Source organism: Siniperca chuatsi, linkage group LG5, assembly GCF_020085105.1.
Source record: "Siniperca chuatsi isolate FFG_IHB_CAS linkage group LG5, ASM2008510v1, whole genome shotgun sequence".
NCBI lineage: Eukaryota > Metazoa > Chordata > Actinopteri > Centrarchiformes > Sinipercidae > Siniperca > Siniperca chuatsi.
The window spans coordinates 21694983-21710762 of record NC_058046.1 but is presented as its reverse complement, the minus strand read 5'-3'; the positions used below and the strand labels follow the sequence as shown (position 1 = coordinate 21710762).

Sequence of the window (15780 nt, the reverse complement as noted above, 5' to 3'; positions counted from 1 at the left end):
CATGATAGCAAGAGCACACTGTGCTCATTGGAAACTAACAGTTATTTATTTATTACGCTACAAACCACACACACATCTGCACAGATGCAAACACAGGAATGAGCCTATGAATAAGAACATATTTAGTGTCTCTCTTTCATTCTATACTCAATAGAGATATGGATACTCAATGACAACACACAAACCAGTTGGAAAACAGACATAGTGCACACACACATTTATGTGATCTCATTTTTTCCCTGTTCCCATTGCCCTTTCCTCTCCCCGTCATGGCTCTATTCTTGCACTGATGAAATTTAAATCCTTCCCTAGGTGTCAATTGTCTGATCTCCACACCTGCGCATGGCTCAATGGATTCTGGAAAATCTTTGGGTAGATAACCAGGATGAGGTCATTATTCTCCACTCAATCCATGTGGAACAAAACTTCTCCTCCCTTTTGTTCTCATTTGACTATTGCTCAAAAGGTCAATCCACACTTATGACACCAGAGGACAGTTGTTATCAAATTAACATTAGATTCCTTCAGCAATTACATTTTTTCTTCTATGTTTCCCTCTCCTCCCATTATCTCTCTATCTTTTACTTTTGTGATGTACCTTGCAAATATAGTATATTGTACAAGTCCATATCCCTATGCAAACTATTAAACAACAACACTGCTGTGCATCTTCTGATTGCCAAGAATAATAAACTATGAAAATATACAAATAATTCTAGGAACCTCGGAATTACAGAGCTTGACTTACCTCATTAAAAGGTTACAAAAGAGTGAAGAACACACCAGCTTCACTCATTCTATACATGACCTGGCCATTTTTGGTTAAAGATTTTTTTTGGCCACATGGTAAGTCATGTGACAAGTAAACAAAAATACTTGTTTGGAATACTACTAACTAGTTTTGCCTAATACGTTTTGCAGAAAACATAATTGCAGCGTGAATTATGTTCATTGTTAACATTCTTTCCAGTCCACAAAGTGCTACCTTCACGACTTTGACACCAGAGACCAGGGTTCACATCCTGTGTCCCATGTGTGGTTAGCTTAGGGAAAGATCATAGTTTTGGTAAAATATATAAAATATGTCCTTATCTGGCAAGCATTTAGTGTCTTTCTAAACATATTTGCTGTTGCAAAGTAGTAGCATATTAATGTAACTTTTAGGACACTGGGTTGTCATGTGAAACCATAATGTTTCAGTTCACTTTCCAAATCCAATGTTGTCATACATCACTGCACATTTTTTCATACCTAGATTCTACACTTTGCACAAGAAACAGTTTGTTGCACAAAACCACCAGTATTTACTGTAACACCACATCTGTGTATCCATCAGTCCTTAATTATCTGTTTATGCCTGATCTAACCATCCAAAAAATTTTTCATTCATTCATCAGGCAAACCTCTTTTGCGTTCCCTCTCCTGCTTTCCACTCCCTTACCTTGTTGTACAAAGGAGCCGTACACAAACCACATGGAATTGTACAGTGTTGTCGAGGACACAGATCCCATGGGTAGCCGGGGTGGGTTGAGCCAGTTGAGCAAATACACCAGGATGCCAACGAGGAGCACGGTGCCTGCGATGCACGCCCACAGTGACAGGTCGAAGGGCGCCAGGCAGGCAAACATGTCCACAGTGCGTTCGGCCTTGCGCAGCAGAACGCCCACAGAATAATCCATGTAGCGTGTGGTGAAGTCCACGACACTCTCTCGCTCAGGCGTGATGGTCAGGGCAGAAAGTCCCACATCGGCTCGCTGCAAGAGGAGGAGGGTAAGAGAGGAGTTTGAAGTATCACCACTGTGAAAATGTGTAGGTGAGGAACATGGCTAAAAAATTAGGACTTTTGTACCCATAGATGGGTAAGTGCCTCATTTTCATTCCACTGTCTAAAATAATTCATTAAAACACTAAATACAAAGAAACTTTACTATTACCTGGAAACATCTGGGCTGTTGGTAAACAAAATGGGTTTTCTGAGAAAAGAGAATTTGTGGACAATATGTATTGTTTTTCTTCAAAAGTAAATGCAAACATACCATAAGGGACATGTGTTTTGTTATTTTGTTAGACAAGTGGTCTTTGCACACCTGTATACAGAGAGCGTAGGAGATAAAGCAATGGTTCACAACAAAAAATCAGCTCCCACTCACTGTCAACACTTAAATGTAAATGTATTCAATTGCAATGTTTGACGAAAACATAGCTGAACCATAGTTTTAAGTGTTGACGGTGTGCAGGAGTTGGTTTCTTGTTTTGAACCATTACTTAGATTTTCAGTTTTGATTTTGAAAGGGTGATTATGTATCCAAGACCTTCCCTGTTCCAGCCTAATAAATCTAGGTATTGATGGGAAATTCTGTAATGCCGTGAAAGCTTTACTAAACTCAAATGTGAACAGGTTAATGATCATGTTGGCACATGATATATAATATATTTCTTAAAGTATCTTAAATATTGTGTGCTGCTTTAGTAGTAAATAGCGACTACTGTATATAAGTATGTAAGTACTGTCTTGCGTGTACTGGACATCTTTTGATGTATTACTTTTGAATCATTCATTAATTAGTTAATTGATCTGCTTTTGTGTTGGTGTGCCTCCACAAGCATTTAAAGCCTTTCTCACTTGGAATTCTTGGAATTTTAAGAGACAACTAATGACTGCTTTAATTATTTATGTTTAAAGACTTCAAGTTGAAAAAAGCTGTCAGTGAGTATGTCTGCCAAGAAAAATAGGCTGAGCTCAGCTTAAATGCAGAAACAATGATGGCTAATTAAAATGTTTTCAATCCCCAGTGCTTGGCTAGCAGCTGTAGACATCTTGTACCATAATAAGGATTTAAGATGCTATTGTGAGCGTGCGCATGTGTGTTTGAAATCTACACTAGTGTGAGAGATTGTTTGATACTTTTTTGATAATGAGATTTTATTTGTTGCTAGAAACAACTGACAGTAACACGTTAGGTGATTTTGTAGGCAAATGTCATTGTACACACACACACACACACACACACACACACTGATTACACACTTACAAACACACACTTGCATGCTTACCCACCACACACCACATCCATATCCCCACACGCACACACCCAAAACAAACAAAATTTTTAATCCACTGTAGGCAAAAAAAAATCTGCTATTTTCACAGTGGTGTGAGGAAACTAAATGCTTAAATGTGCAGAAATTGTCACTTACACTGCACAAGAAGAATATTAGGAGAAACCCTGCAGGATGCCTGTTGGTTGAGACAACATAACGATGTGCATGCAAGTGTGTGTGTGTGTGTGTGTGTGTGTGTGTGTGTGTGTGTGTGTGTGTGTGTGTGTGTGTGTGTGTGTGTGTGTGTGTGTGAGTAGAGATGAACTGCCATGCTGACTGCTGTGGTCAGTCAACATGGAAACTTCCAGAGAGCACTCTGGGTAATAATTATCTGGTATAATTGGGTTTTTGGAGAGATAAACCTTATTGCTGACTGATGGGGAAAACAAAATTATTTGCATGTTCGGTTTATTTACAGCCTGCGCTCGGCTGTGTACACATAAATATGCATTGTGCTCGAAGCATTTCTCTATCATTTTGTGAGCTATTGCATGGAGGTGGGGGTGGGGGGTGGGGTGGGGGGGTTACAAAGGCTGAACACACACACAAGTATACAAGGTCAAGGGAAGGTGAGCCCTGTCTGAAAAAAAAGGTTCAAGCCTGACACAGCCAAAAGAAAATAATGAACTGAAGGCATGGAAAACTTCTGAGAAAACATTGCTGACAATAAAAAAAAAACATGAATAAAATGTGAAGCAACTTCGTACAATCCCAGGAGGACATCAAAGGGCATTGTACACACACATGCAGCTATGCACTCATGTACACACGTATACACATAGTGATAGTTAGAGACCAGCTTAGTCTTTATTGTATAAAAATGTATGAGGAGGATTGAATCGCTATAAATGAGAATCTACTGCCACTGTAGGTTTTTTTTTTTTTGTTGAATTAATATCAATTAATAAAGTTTAAGTGGCCTGTACTCTATTTCGTTTAAGGGATCTCACGTCACAACAGCATTTTATGTCTGAGATGTTGAACAGTTGCTTTTGGCAAACCTTGCTGCATTGACCTCTTTGACCATTCCTTATATTAGCTGTGTCCAAATTGCATACTGCATAACAAAATAACTAAATAAACTAACTAGGTTTAAAATATTTGTTATGTGTTCAAACTAGAAAAGGATCAAATTAGATTTGATTGATTTTTGAATGTGGTGTTAATGAACATTAGTCTTGAAGGCAACAAATTCTTACTTGGTTTTTAGGATGCAAGATATAAAATTATATAATATATAATATAATAATATATAACGCAATTCCAAAAAATAGTTTAATTGCTAAGGTGGTTGTAGTAGCTATCATAGATTAATGATAAGCAGTAAACTCACTTTAAATGGTAATAATGTTGTACCTAGCTAAACTATTTCTTTAATCTTGCCTCTACTTACTTCTGGTATTGAGGGTGAAAAGCCCCATTGTTGTTATTACTGCCTTGGCCCTGTTGCATCCCAGTTGAGCAATCCATAAATTATTTTGACAAAAGAATGGTGTGACTGAAAGAAACTCAGGTGAGCTCAAGGCTTATTGCTGGCAGGCCCCCACATGACAACATTCAATGAATGTTTTAAGGAACCAAGGCCCCAGAGGAACAGAGAAGGTCTGAGAACTATTTTGTATATTCAGATGCTTCTTGTAATGTTTCAATGTGTTTGCTTAGCGTTTCTTTCTATAGCAAAACAAAATGAGCTGTCTTAGCAAAGATCCTGCATGTGCTGGGAGTTCTTCAACTGTTCATGGAGATATTGATTGACCAAACAGATTGATTGTGGAGTAAAAATTAAAAATCTGAATCACTATTTAGACTGTACACATTTGAAAGGTCCTCTTTCTTTCATTCTGTTTCTCTGCTGTTTACTTTCCTTTTGCAGTAAACAGTCAAAGATGAACAGATGGATTATAATATCAACTATATTCAGTACAGAATGTCAAATATTCAGAACTGTTTGCTAATGGTTACTAGAAAAGCTGTCCATGTCTGTGTTGGAATAGACTGGCAGACAACAGATAGCTTTGGCATCTAAACTGAGGGCCATAAACCTGGCAGCACAAAAGATTGGTTCGCAAGTTTGTTACACAGCAGTGACATTGGTACACTTTGGTACACAAAGGTGTCTCTACCTTAAGTAACCTGTATGCTACAGCGGCTGTGTTATAGTTAATGTAGTTATCATCCAACTGCAGCAATTTATTGCCCTCAAACTAAAGGCCTCTCCATCTTTGTGAAATTCACATTTATAGCTTCACACTCTCTTGCTTCTTTTCACTGAGGCAGTTCAAGTGTCTGCCAGTAGTTATTCATCAAATACTTGAAGATACTTGAAGTTAGTCAAATTTTTATACAGCTACTGTTTTCACCAATATGCAACATCACATCTCTAAATCTTAAAGGTCAGCCCCTCTCTAGTCCACTTCAGACTACAGTAAATGAGGGTCTGAATTTCTCTTTCCAATTTCAGAATCAGAATCAGAAATACTTTATTGATCCCAGAGGTGAAACTCTTTTGTTACAGTAGCTCACTATCACGTCAGTGCACACAGGAATAGAAGTTCTAAGCAAATCAAAATATAATACACTATAATACAGGTAACATAAATTAAATACCAAGTGGATATAAGTATAAAATTAAAATAAGTGTAAAGTACAAAGTGGATTTACCGGTTGATGATAAGTATGTACGGTATAATAATACAATGTAATAATATAAGTAATAAGTAATAATGCATGAACTGTCAAGTTAAGTGTAGCTGAGTTTAACTTAAAGAAGTTAAACTCAGCCCTATGGTAGCCTAATTCAAATATTTGCTTTTGAAGTGACATTATTTCTAGAGGGAATGTTATGATTGTACTGTGCAGAATAAACCTGAGGGAGTCTATAGTCCTACTTAGCATAAGTGATGCCTATGGCATGTGCCTGCTTGCATCCATGCTTCTCCTCCATGTGTATTGGTATAGTGTGTGTGCATAAATAGGCAACAAACAGCTCTTTGCATATTGTCGCCACAGGTTAAATCCTCATTTATCCAACCATGTCATTGTTCTCCAATATTCCATTTTACTGTTCTTGCATTGTAAGTGTGTGTTTGTGTGTGCTCACGTGTGTTTTTGCATGTATGTATTTTATTTTATCCTCACCTTAAAGACCAATTCACCCATCAGTCCGTTCCATAGACCGTCAGGCTGCAAGCTGCCATATTTGTGGTCTGGAGCGACGTAGATCTCATACTTAAAGCCCAGGTAGTTGGACAGAGCATCCAAGACGTCGATGGAAAATCCCTGGTACTTCTTCGGTTTTCCTAGAACATTCTCGGACACCATTACAAATGGCTCCTCCTGGAAGGCAAAGATCAATCAGTGTGTCAGTCAAGTAGCCAATCAATACAGCAGTCATTCAAGCATTAAATCACCCAATTACTCAGCTGGCCATTATACCACCACAAACACTCATCTTAAAGGTTGGGAGAATGTCTGAGATCCTACATTACACATACAGTACAAAAAAGTCATTTTCAACACATTCTTATTCACACTACTAGTTTAATTGTACGTGAGTTTTCAACCATCAGTTATACGCCTAAAAGTAAAACATGACACATAAAGGTAGGCTTCCCTCTGTAGTTTACTTTTTTTTAAAAACAGCTTGGACGGTTGAATACATTTCATACCACTAACAAAATCAAAGCCTTTTATGTTTTAAGACCTGTATGTTTTACACTGGCTCGCAGTCTTGTTTTTCTTCCCTTTTACTGGCACATCGCTACCTTTGAAAGATACCTTACCACCCCCAACTCTCAATATGCATTACCATCCTGTGTAGTCGGGTGCAAATGTGATTTTTCACCCCTCTGACAAGTGAAATGTACCAGCCGGGATGAAATCTCACCCCTGTGGGTGAAATGTGTATCACATCCCCCTCTCTTGTGGCATGCATGGGTATCAGCCTTTCCTAATACAATATTAGATATTAACAGCATGGGGACTCATTAAAATATTGCTCTACAGTGCCTCTAGTGGCCATAAAAAATAGTGCTCTGATCAAAAATAATTCTGCCTTCTGTTGTTGTTGTGGAGGCAAACCGGATGCTGAAAAAGGTACCAAAACAGATGCAACGACATGCTGTACTCAATATCTATCCATGCGCTTAAATTCTTAGCTAAGCGCTTTCTTTTTTTGACTGTCTATTTGGGATTCCAGGAGAAAAACAAGATGTACCCCCCAGTCTTGTTTTGGCTAGGCACCCAAAGTTCCCTACTCAGCTTTCTTTTTATTCACAGAGGGAACCATGTTCAATATTTTATTTAAAAAATAACCTATTTAAAATTTTCAAGTGAATTAAAATGTTCAAAATCAATAATTGCACCATGCAATTCAGCAGATTTGTTTTTTATTGGTTAATTTTTAAATGCGCTTGGGACAAACTAAACCTCTTGTTTATCGATATCACCACGGCATCTAAAGGGCAGCTTCCTGTTGAGGTTAAATGACAACCAGCAATGCTGACATTTCAGCCAATTAAGTGAACACAGCGCAAGGAGAAACAATGTATTTTTTTAACAAGGAGAGCAGGAAGCTAGAAACTCACCTTAGAAAAGAAAAAAACTAAATTGATTTTTACTTTTAGTTACTGTACTTGGATTGAGTGTTTGATTGAGAGGAGTTTTTTCTTTAGCTGTCTATTTCACCCCCATTCTCTTTTTCTCTCTTCTTTAATAAATCCCTATTGATGAGTGAAATGTTTTAGGCCAGTATGTCTTGCAGATTTATGAGGGCCTGTGTGTTATTGACTGGATACTGGCTGCACATACACACACACACACACACACACACACACACACACACACACATACACACATACACACACATGCAGGCTATGCTATGCATTAATTTGGCAGTTTCTAATCCTTGCTAGCTGCTGCTGTTCAATAAGCTATTAGGCAGTGAGTGGATATGCATGCGAAGTCCCTCTCTTATCACAAGCATCCATCAATCAAGGCAGAAACACTCACTAACATACACATACACACACATACACTGAATAACACCCCGAGTACCATTGATTACCTCCCTATGTGGGAACTTTAAACCTTTCTAAACAAACATAAACATGGTGTAAAAAACATGGCTGACCCTGTTGTACAGTGGAACAATAACACAGTTGATCATTTGCCCAGGCCCTAATACTTCCAAATACACTTCTAAGGTGAATGTTCAGATTGGAAGCTCATTTCCGAGATAAATCATGCATTACATAGTTATAATGACAGTTTAATTGGTACTAGTGAACACAGGGAATTTAGATATCATGGTTTCATAATTAACCATTTTGCCAGCATATGCATGAGGGTGCGAGAATATTCACACAATATTTTTCAAGCTTAAAGTTGTATGAATATATTCAGGCACTTCTTCATTGCAGATTCTATATCTGAAGGGTAGGACAATAGGAGTCTTGGAAGAATCGAATAAGCTAGGTAACTGTCAATCAAACTAGGGGGATGTAATAAGTTTACCAAGCACTGACAAAAATAAGAAAAAGAACAATTCATCAATAAATACTTGTTTGATCGTCTTATAAAGAAGGGAATTTGGGTTTTACAAAGTACAAAAAAACAGTAAATACGTATTCAGTTTGAAAAAACTAGAAAGCTTCTCATTTCAAAATCCATTCAACTTATCCCTCTTAAATATTTTCTTCCATTACCATTTTCTCTGTTTTCTAATTGACTTTCCAAATAAACAGGCTCTGTGGTAGACAGTGAAAACACACACACACACACACACACACACACACACACACACATATATTTTAGATGCATACACACATGTCCACCTACACAAGCTTGCAAGCGAACCATGTAACACACAACCAATAGCAGCAGCAAATCAATACAAGGCATGAAACTGTGCATGTGGAATTCTGTGTAGGTGTGTGTATGTGGGGGTGGGAGTGTTTGAAAATACTGAAAGCATGTTTGGTATTTGATCTGATTATGGTGCACTGTAGGTAAAGGACTAGGTGAACGGAATATATAAAAGCACCTCATGTCTCTCTAGGGTCTCAAAGCCAACCCACGGTTTTAGCTCAGCCCACTGTTCTCTGGCAAGGGCACAAGTTGTTTGACACAGATGTCATTTCAAGTTGGCTATGCAATACATGACAGTTCGCTCCTTCGCTTAGACATCAACACGAACCGCTCCTACACCTGACTAGATGAACGCACCGCTTGCTGGAAAGGCACTGGTCATTCCTTCTTTCTTTAAGCTTGTAAAACATGGTGGTTGTTGGGGAAACATTGTCAAATCTCTCAGAAATTATCTGGCCAAATCATTTTTTGAATAAATCTGAAGTAAAAGAAATAGGCCATGCAGTTGCAGAAAAATGCCTAATCCATAAAATCTGGTTTAAAGAGCTGTTCAAGTTTTGACTTTTGAAAGGCAATGAGTCATGCAATCATCTAAAAACATCCCATAGCTCACTGGTTGATCTGGCTTTGAGCTGCCAGCCTCAATTGTTCCAGACTGGTTTCCAGACTAAAATCTTGTAATGAAAAATTACCTTGTGAGATGTAACCTGGCTTTGGGACGCTAGTCTCTGCCCTGTCTCTTATCTCTCTCTGTTGTTATTTTGCAGTCTCTTTCTTTACCTTGCCACTCACCAGCTATGATATACAGTATACCATTTAGCATCTTTCCACACCGCAAAGCCTCCCACTTTCCCTAAACGTGTCTAGGACACCTCTTCTCTTTCTATCCATCCATCGAGGTTACAATACTTACCACTTACATCCCTCTATATCCAGCAAACCTTCTCTTCCATCTCCTCTTTGTCTTTCCGACATTGTTCCCATCTCTCAATCCCCTCATCCCTCCTCCTCCTCCCTTTCCTCTACGCTAATTCCTTTGGCACAAGTTCATCCCCTGTCTCCTCTTGACTGCAAGTACCACATGTGGTCTCAGTGCTGCTCGGGTGTTTTTGGAGACATGATTGGGACAAGGAACAGCAATTTTCCACAAAGACTTAAGTAATGGCATTTGAAGAGTCCTCTGAGTGAATGCTGGAAATAATAGAGTCATGTGGTGATTTGCAGCAGTGAGCATTTTCAAAACACTTGTTGGTGTAAAATTTATTTTGAAAAGCCCTGCTAGTCTCTGCAGAAGATTAGATTTTCATATTGTTATAAAAATGAATTTTCCTTCTGTCTCTGATAAAGATGGAGGATATGTATCACAAACAGACAACAGACAAGCAGTGCAGACTCAACCAAATCTTGAACTTTGTGACTTATGATTTATGTAGATGATCCAAAGATCCAACATTTTTATCAATTGGAACACACTACTGTAGTTAAAGTCTCTGCTGTGCCCTGTATGCTATTTTCACTGGTAAAACAGAATTTTTCTGGGTGTTAAGCCAGCAACCATGAACCGCAATGTCCCTGACCTTTGTTGCATTTCTTTCTCCCTCGTTTTCATCTCTCTACTGTTGCTATCCAATAAATCGGATAAAAGCCTTTTTACCAGGGGTAAAAACTTCATGTTGTTCTTTCTACCTGAACTCATTGCAATGCAGTACATTTATAATTGCAATAGAGTTGGAAGATAAACAATGTGACGTGAATAGTTTTTACAACTTTTCAGAACTTTCCACAGTTACAACAAGTTAATGCAAAAAGAATCATCAGTCCTGCTATAAACATGATTATTATGGAAAATTGTCAGTATCTGCACATGCAAGCAGTTTAAATAGACTAGTACTTTACAAACAGCACTGAAAGTAGTCAAACATATATGTAAACATCATTTAATCTAACTGAATGTCTAAAACAAGTGAATGGGACCATATCAATTATCATCGATCATTATTATCAATTATTCATCACAACACTTTGAACTGTTGTACAAAATTGTCTTCAAATTGTAGTTACTGTGTACCTTATAGTCCTCCAAAGTAAAACTTTAGGTTCATTTGGAAAAAAACACTGTGAGCACTCTTTCATTATCTCCAAAAATGTGAACTCAAGTTAAAACGGGAAATCTACTGCGTTTGGCTGCTTATTTGGGCTGCAGTAGTTATATTCAAGCTTCACAGAAAAAACTGCAAAATTTGAAGACTAAGCTGCTGAGATGAATCAAACCAAATTAGGAACATATACAAGTCAATAAGTTTTGCACCTTTAGAGTCTTACATCTAAAGAAAATCAAATTCCTGTGTAGAACACATCATTTTAATGTAATACTTTAAAGGCTTCAAATAAAATTTCCAGTTGCAAAATATCAATTTTGGTCACATTTGTGACCAGAATGGTTAGACTACTGAGCCCTGTAGAGGGTCATAAACACAGGTAGCCTTGGTAACATTCCTTGGTAACATCCATTTAATAGTCAATACAGTCCCAGTTAGTCAGTAGCATTGATTTAGAGTCATTAGCCCTAATAGTTAGTTAATCGATAACTATAACTACAACAGTCTGGTTGTGTCTGGATGTGTTTGCTTGTGTGTGTGTGTTTGTTCACACACACATGCTCGCTTGCTTGTGCGTGTTACAGGGCAAGAGCCACTCTGCATGGTACTGTATGAGACCATTGCATCTTAGGGACAGAAAACAGCTATATCAGAGCAGAGAAAGCCCAGGGCAACACAAAACAATCTGTTCCAAATGCCCCAGTAGAAACCTTCACATCATGCACACACTTACACACAACGCACAATCAGGATGTGCCCTCCAACCGTATGTAAAAAGAAAACAGTACATCCAGGCAGCACCCTGGACATTTCACTCTATTCCTATCTATTTTTGTCTTTAGGCCCTCACAAGGCATCAGTCACAACCAGAAGTACAGAACATGAAGGGTAGGAAGAACAAGAGAACACAGAACATAAATGTGCACATACAGTGCATCTATAGGAACCACCCTACACTGAGGATGGGGAAAAGGGCGATTTTCGAAAACACAATCCATATTTTACTTTTTCCCTTTAAGGATGATGAAAATCAAAGACTGGAAAAAAATAATAGAAAGAACAAGGGATAGTCACAAAGATGTCTAGCATTATCTCTTCCTTCTCTGCTTCTCACTTCAAAGACAGGATATGAAGAATTTACTGCAGTGAATCTTTAAAGCACTCATGGGGTGTACTCAAATCGATGCTGCAGGCGAGACATACAGAGTTGGAGTCTCACTATCATCAAAACTCCAACAGTCTCTATCATCTAGCTGTCAAATGTCAAAATGGAAGCTAATTAAATGATGATAGCTTGGTCCATTAGTAAGCTCACCTTGTTACGTTTTGTGTTTCACCTTATCTGACTCCTCTCTTTCCTCTCAACACTTTGTCACATAAATGTTTGTCTGCCATTTTCATTCCCTCACACAAGCTCTCAATGTGTCCCTCTCTACATCTCTGCAGAGACAGAGCTCAATGATGGGCAGAAAACTAGACAAAAGGATGGATTTACAATAGAGCAAAAGGCTGACATGCCAGCACTAGTCACAAACAGTATGTGTTTGATTCTTCTGAGTGAACAGCAGGACAATTTTCAAACAGGGAACACTGAAACAGGACAATTTAAAAAAAAACTTAGACAGGTACACAGAAATGCACACAATGGTCAGCTATACTCACCAGGACAGTGACAACTCGTAGCACCACACCTCTCATGTTATTTTCCAATTTCCTGTCGGTCAGCGTGCCGTTCAAGCCATGAACTGGGTCCCACGTTGCCAGCTGCAATGTGCACACACACAAACACACAAAACAGTTAGATTCGCAGACATCGTGGACACCCGGTTGGGTTTACCAAGCGATAAACTGTAGAGAAGAAAAGAGTCAAATGCACTTCAAGCGCATGCACAAGATTAATACTGAAAAGATATCAAAACAGTAAAAGTACATTATTGTAATCCAGAAGAAAGGAACACAGTTGGAGAGTTAAATGACAGTAACCTTGGTAAACACAAATATCTATCTACCTACTGAATACTTTATCTTCCAATGTCTCACTTTCTATTATGTCTCATGTAATTCAAATAAGGTTTATCACTGGTGCACTATGTACTGTACCTGTGAAAAGGATGGTGACTTTCTTTAATTCAAATGTGCTTTTATGAACCTAACCCAGACTTCTTTCAAATTGCATCATAAACTTCCAGTATTTTAGCCCAGACCACATTATTTAAGTCCCTAACCATATTTTCTTAATCTATGTGCTGCCTTCTGCTTTCAATAAAATATTGTTTTCTAGCTTCAAAGATCAAACTAGCCTGGTTTCCCTTTAGAGAGAGAGTAAGTGGGAAAAAAAAAGTGATTTAGCTGGCTGCTATCCAAAGACAAAAACACACAACTACACACTGTGATACACACAAAATTGCATGGCATGATTTGTGCTTAGAAGAAAACACAAACACACCAGAGAAGCAGAGGGCATGCTTCAGAGGGAAGTATGGGATAATCTATTTTTCTAAAGCCTGAAGTTACTGTTGATTGTGCAATTCTCTGCCAATTCTGATCAATTCCCTTTTGAGACCAATACTTACAGTAAAGCTTAGCTAAACTGGTTATTTCTTTACGCACTGCCATTTAAAAAAGATATAAAATCATGTCTGAAGTATTGTTGTAAGAATAGAAGATAACAGTTTAACTGACTCCTCTGATAGAATTACGTTAGGTGTTGTCAGGAGCAGGTTTTTGCATTAGAAGCCTGTAGTCAACAACTTTGCTACAGTGTGATGAGAATACCAAAGTTGACCAATAGGCAACAAGTAGTATCAGTTTCATTGCTCTTCACCCCTTTACATAATCATATAAATTTGATGTTTAATTTAAGACCCTACACACCCATGGTTGATCCCCACAGATCCCCATAGTTTTTACTTATTTCTCCCCTCAGGTCTGTGTGGATGTGCTTAATTGACATCTTCCTCCTGTTGCACCTGTAAAGGTGGGATAACTTTTAGCATTCTTATTGGTACCTTAAATTTGGTGACATCTAGTTATTTCCAGCATGGCTCTGCCCAAGTTCTACTTGAGCTAAAGTCTAATCAATGATAACTAATAACACCAGTGTAGATGTGCAGGGCCTTTAAAGGGGTATGTTATAAGCAGGGTATTATTTCCCTTTACAGGCCCTGCACAGCCATGGTCCACCCACACAGGTGTTTTCACTTTTTTTTAAATCAACACTACTTCTCGGAACTGAGTAGGCTTGTTTGTAGGTTGTCTGTCCGCATTTATGTAACATTTATGTACAGACACAGCCAAGTAGATTATATTACATGTTATCCTCATTACAACCTGGAGGGGGGGATGTAGAACCAGAATCAAAGTCTGACTCCTCTCCCACACACAAAACCTGTATCCCCTATTTTTGTTTTTTCTCTATTTTATAACATGCAGAAAACAAAGACATTTGTAATCTGCTGTTTCTCTAAAGATGAGCCAACTAACCTTTATTTTACAACACAGAAAAACTACTGCTGTACTCCTTTCACTACAGTCCCAATGTCAATACCGCCCTTGATCATAATATGTGTACACCCTACTCCCTACTCCGATATGCTGCCTGTAACCCTTCCCGGTTTTCTAAGTGTATATATGTGCCATGTATGTGTATGTACGAACAGTCGTAAACTTACAAATATGGGAAAGGTGGTGAGTGTAAAGTGAAAAATATACAAAGGACACACAAACAAGAGACAGACAGGACACATATGAAAAGGCAAGAGATAACATAAACAACATTAAGGAAGAGAGCACGAGAGACAGGGAGAGATGGGGATCACATAGCTGACAAACAAGATACTGATGCGTGGTGAACAGTGATGATGAAAGACATTGTAAAAGGTGAATTTACAGCACAGCAGCTGTTCTAAGTGCTTGTAAAAACGTGAGCGTGTAAAATCAATAAAACATTAGCGGTGCAGCCAAACGACACCAAGAGAGGCCAATAGTACGGGGAGGCTGTCACGTTACATTCACACATGAGCACACCTGCAGGAAATAAATCCAGCCATGTATGCACACATACCACACAAACACCTGTTAGAACTGATAAAGGCACATGTGTGCACACATACTAAAAAAGAGAAAACATACAAGAATATGCATGTACAAATAAGAAAATAGTAGTATAGTAGTAATAACACATAACTACATTATGTTGTAGATTGGCTAAAAAAAAACACCCAAAACAAATCACTTTTACCGGTATATAACTTATGCAGCAAATGATGCATTGTAAATCCATTTTTCAGCGACTATTTTTTGTCAGCATCAATCATCTACTCATAGAGCTGACATGTTAAATTACATTACATAACTCTGACAGGTGTTTTGCATGGTGTTGATTTTCACAATTATACTGTTGAATAAACTCACCAGACACAGAAACACCACAGAAATGAACAGTCAAATGTACAGTAAATAAGTGAACCTTAGCAAACACACCAGTCAAAGCACACTGTATCCCAGGCTTGTACTGACCTGTTTAGCTGTATGGCACTGAGCCCCAACCTTTATATTTGAAGTCAATGTGAATGTACATGGATAAGATTTACAGATAATGACAGAGTTACCAAATCAAAACAGTGTGGTTTTATTAGTGTTTCCTGTACTGCCTCTGGAAGACAGGAATTGCCTTCTGCTGTAATTTTACCCTTGAGCAAGGCACTTAATA

At 38.2% G+C, this 15780-nt stretch overlaps 1 protein-coding gene across 6 annotated transcripts in view; it reads right to left on the bottom strand.

The window, feature by feature from the left end:
• grid2 (glutamate receptor, ionotropic, delta 2) overlaps positions 1-15780 on the bottom strand; it is a 535356-nt gene that overhangs the window by 100763 nt on the left and 418813 nt on the right. For all 6 annotated transcript variants that reach the window (XR_006377990.1, XM_044195946.1, XM_044195941.1 and 3 more), the window contains exons 9-11: positions 12732-12833; positions 6241-6438; positions 1442-1754 (exon numbers count right to left, since the gene is read on the bottom strand). Coding sequence is in view for 5 of the 6 variants with exons in the window: in XM_044195946.1 (XP_044051881.1) it covers positions 1442-1754; positions 6241-6438; positions 12732-12833 (613 nt within the window). In the remaining variant the exon portion in view is untranslated. The remainder of the gene's footprint in view (positions 1-1441; positions 1755-6240; positions 6439-12731; positions 12834-15780) is intronic.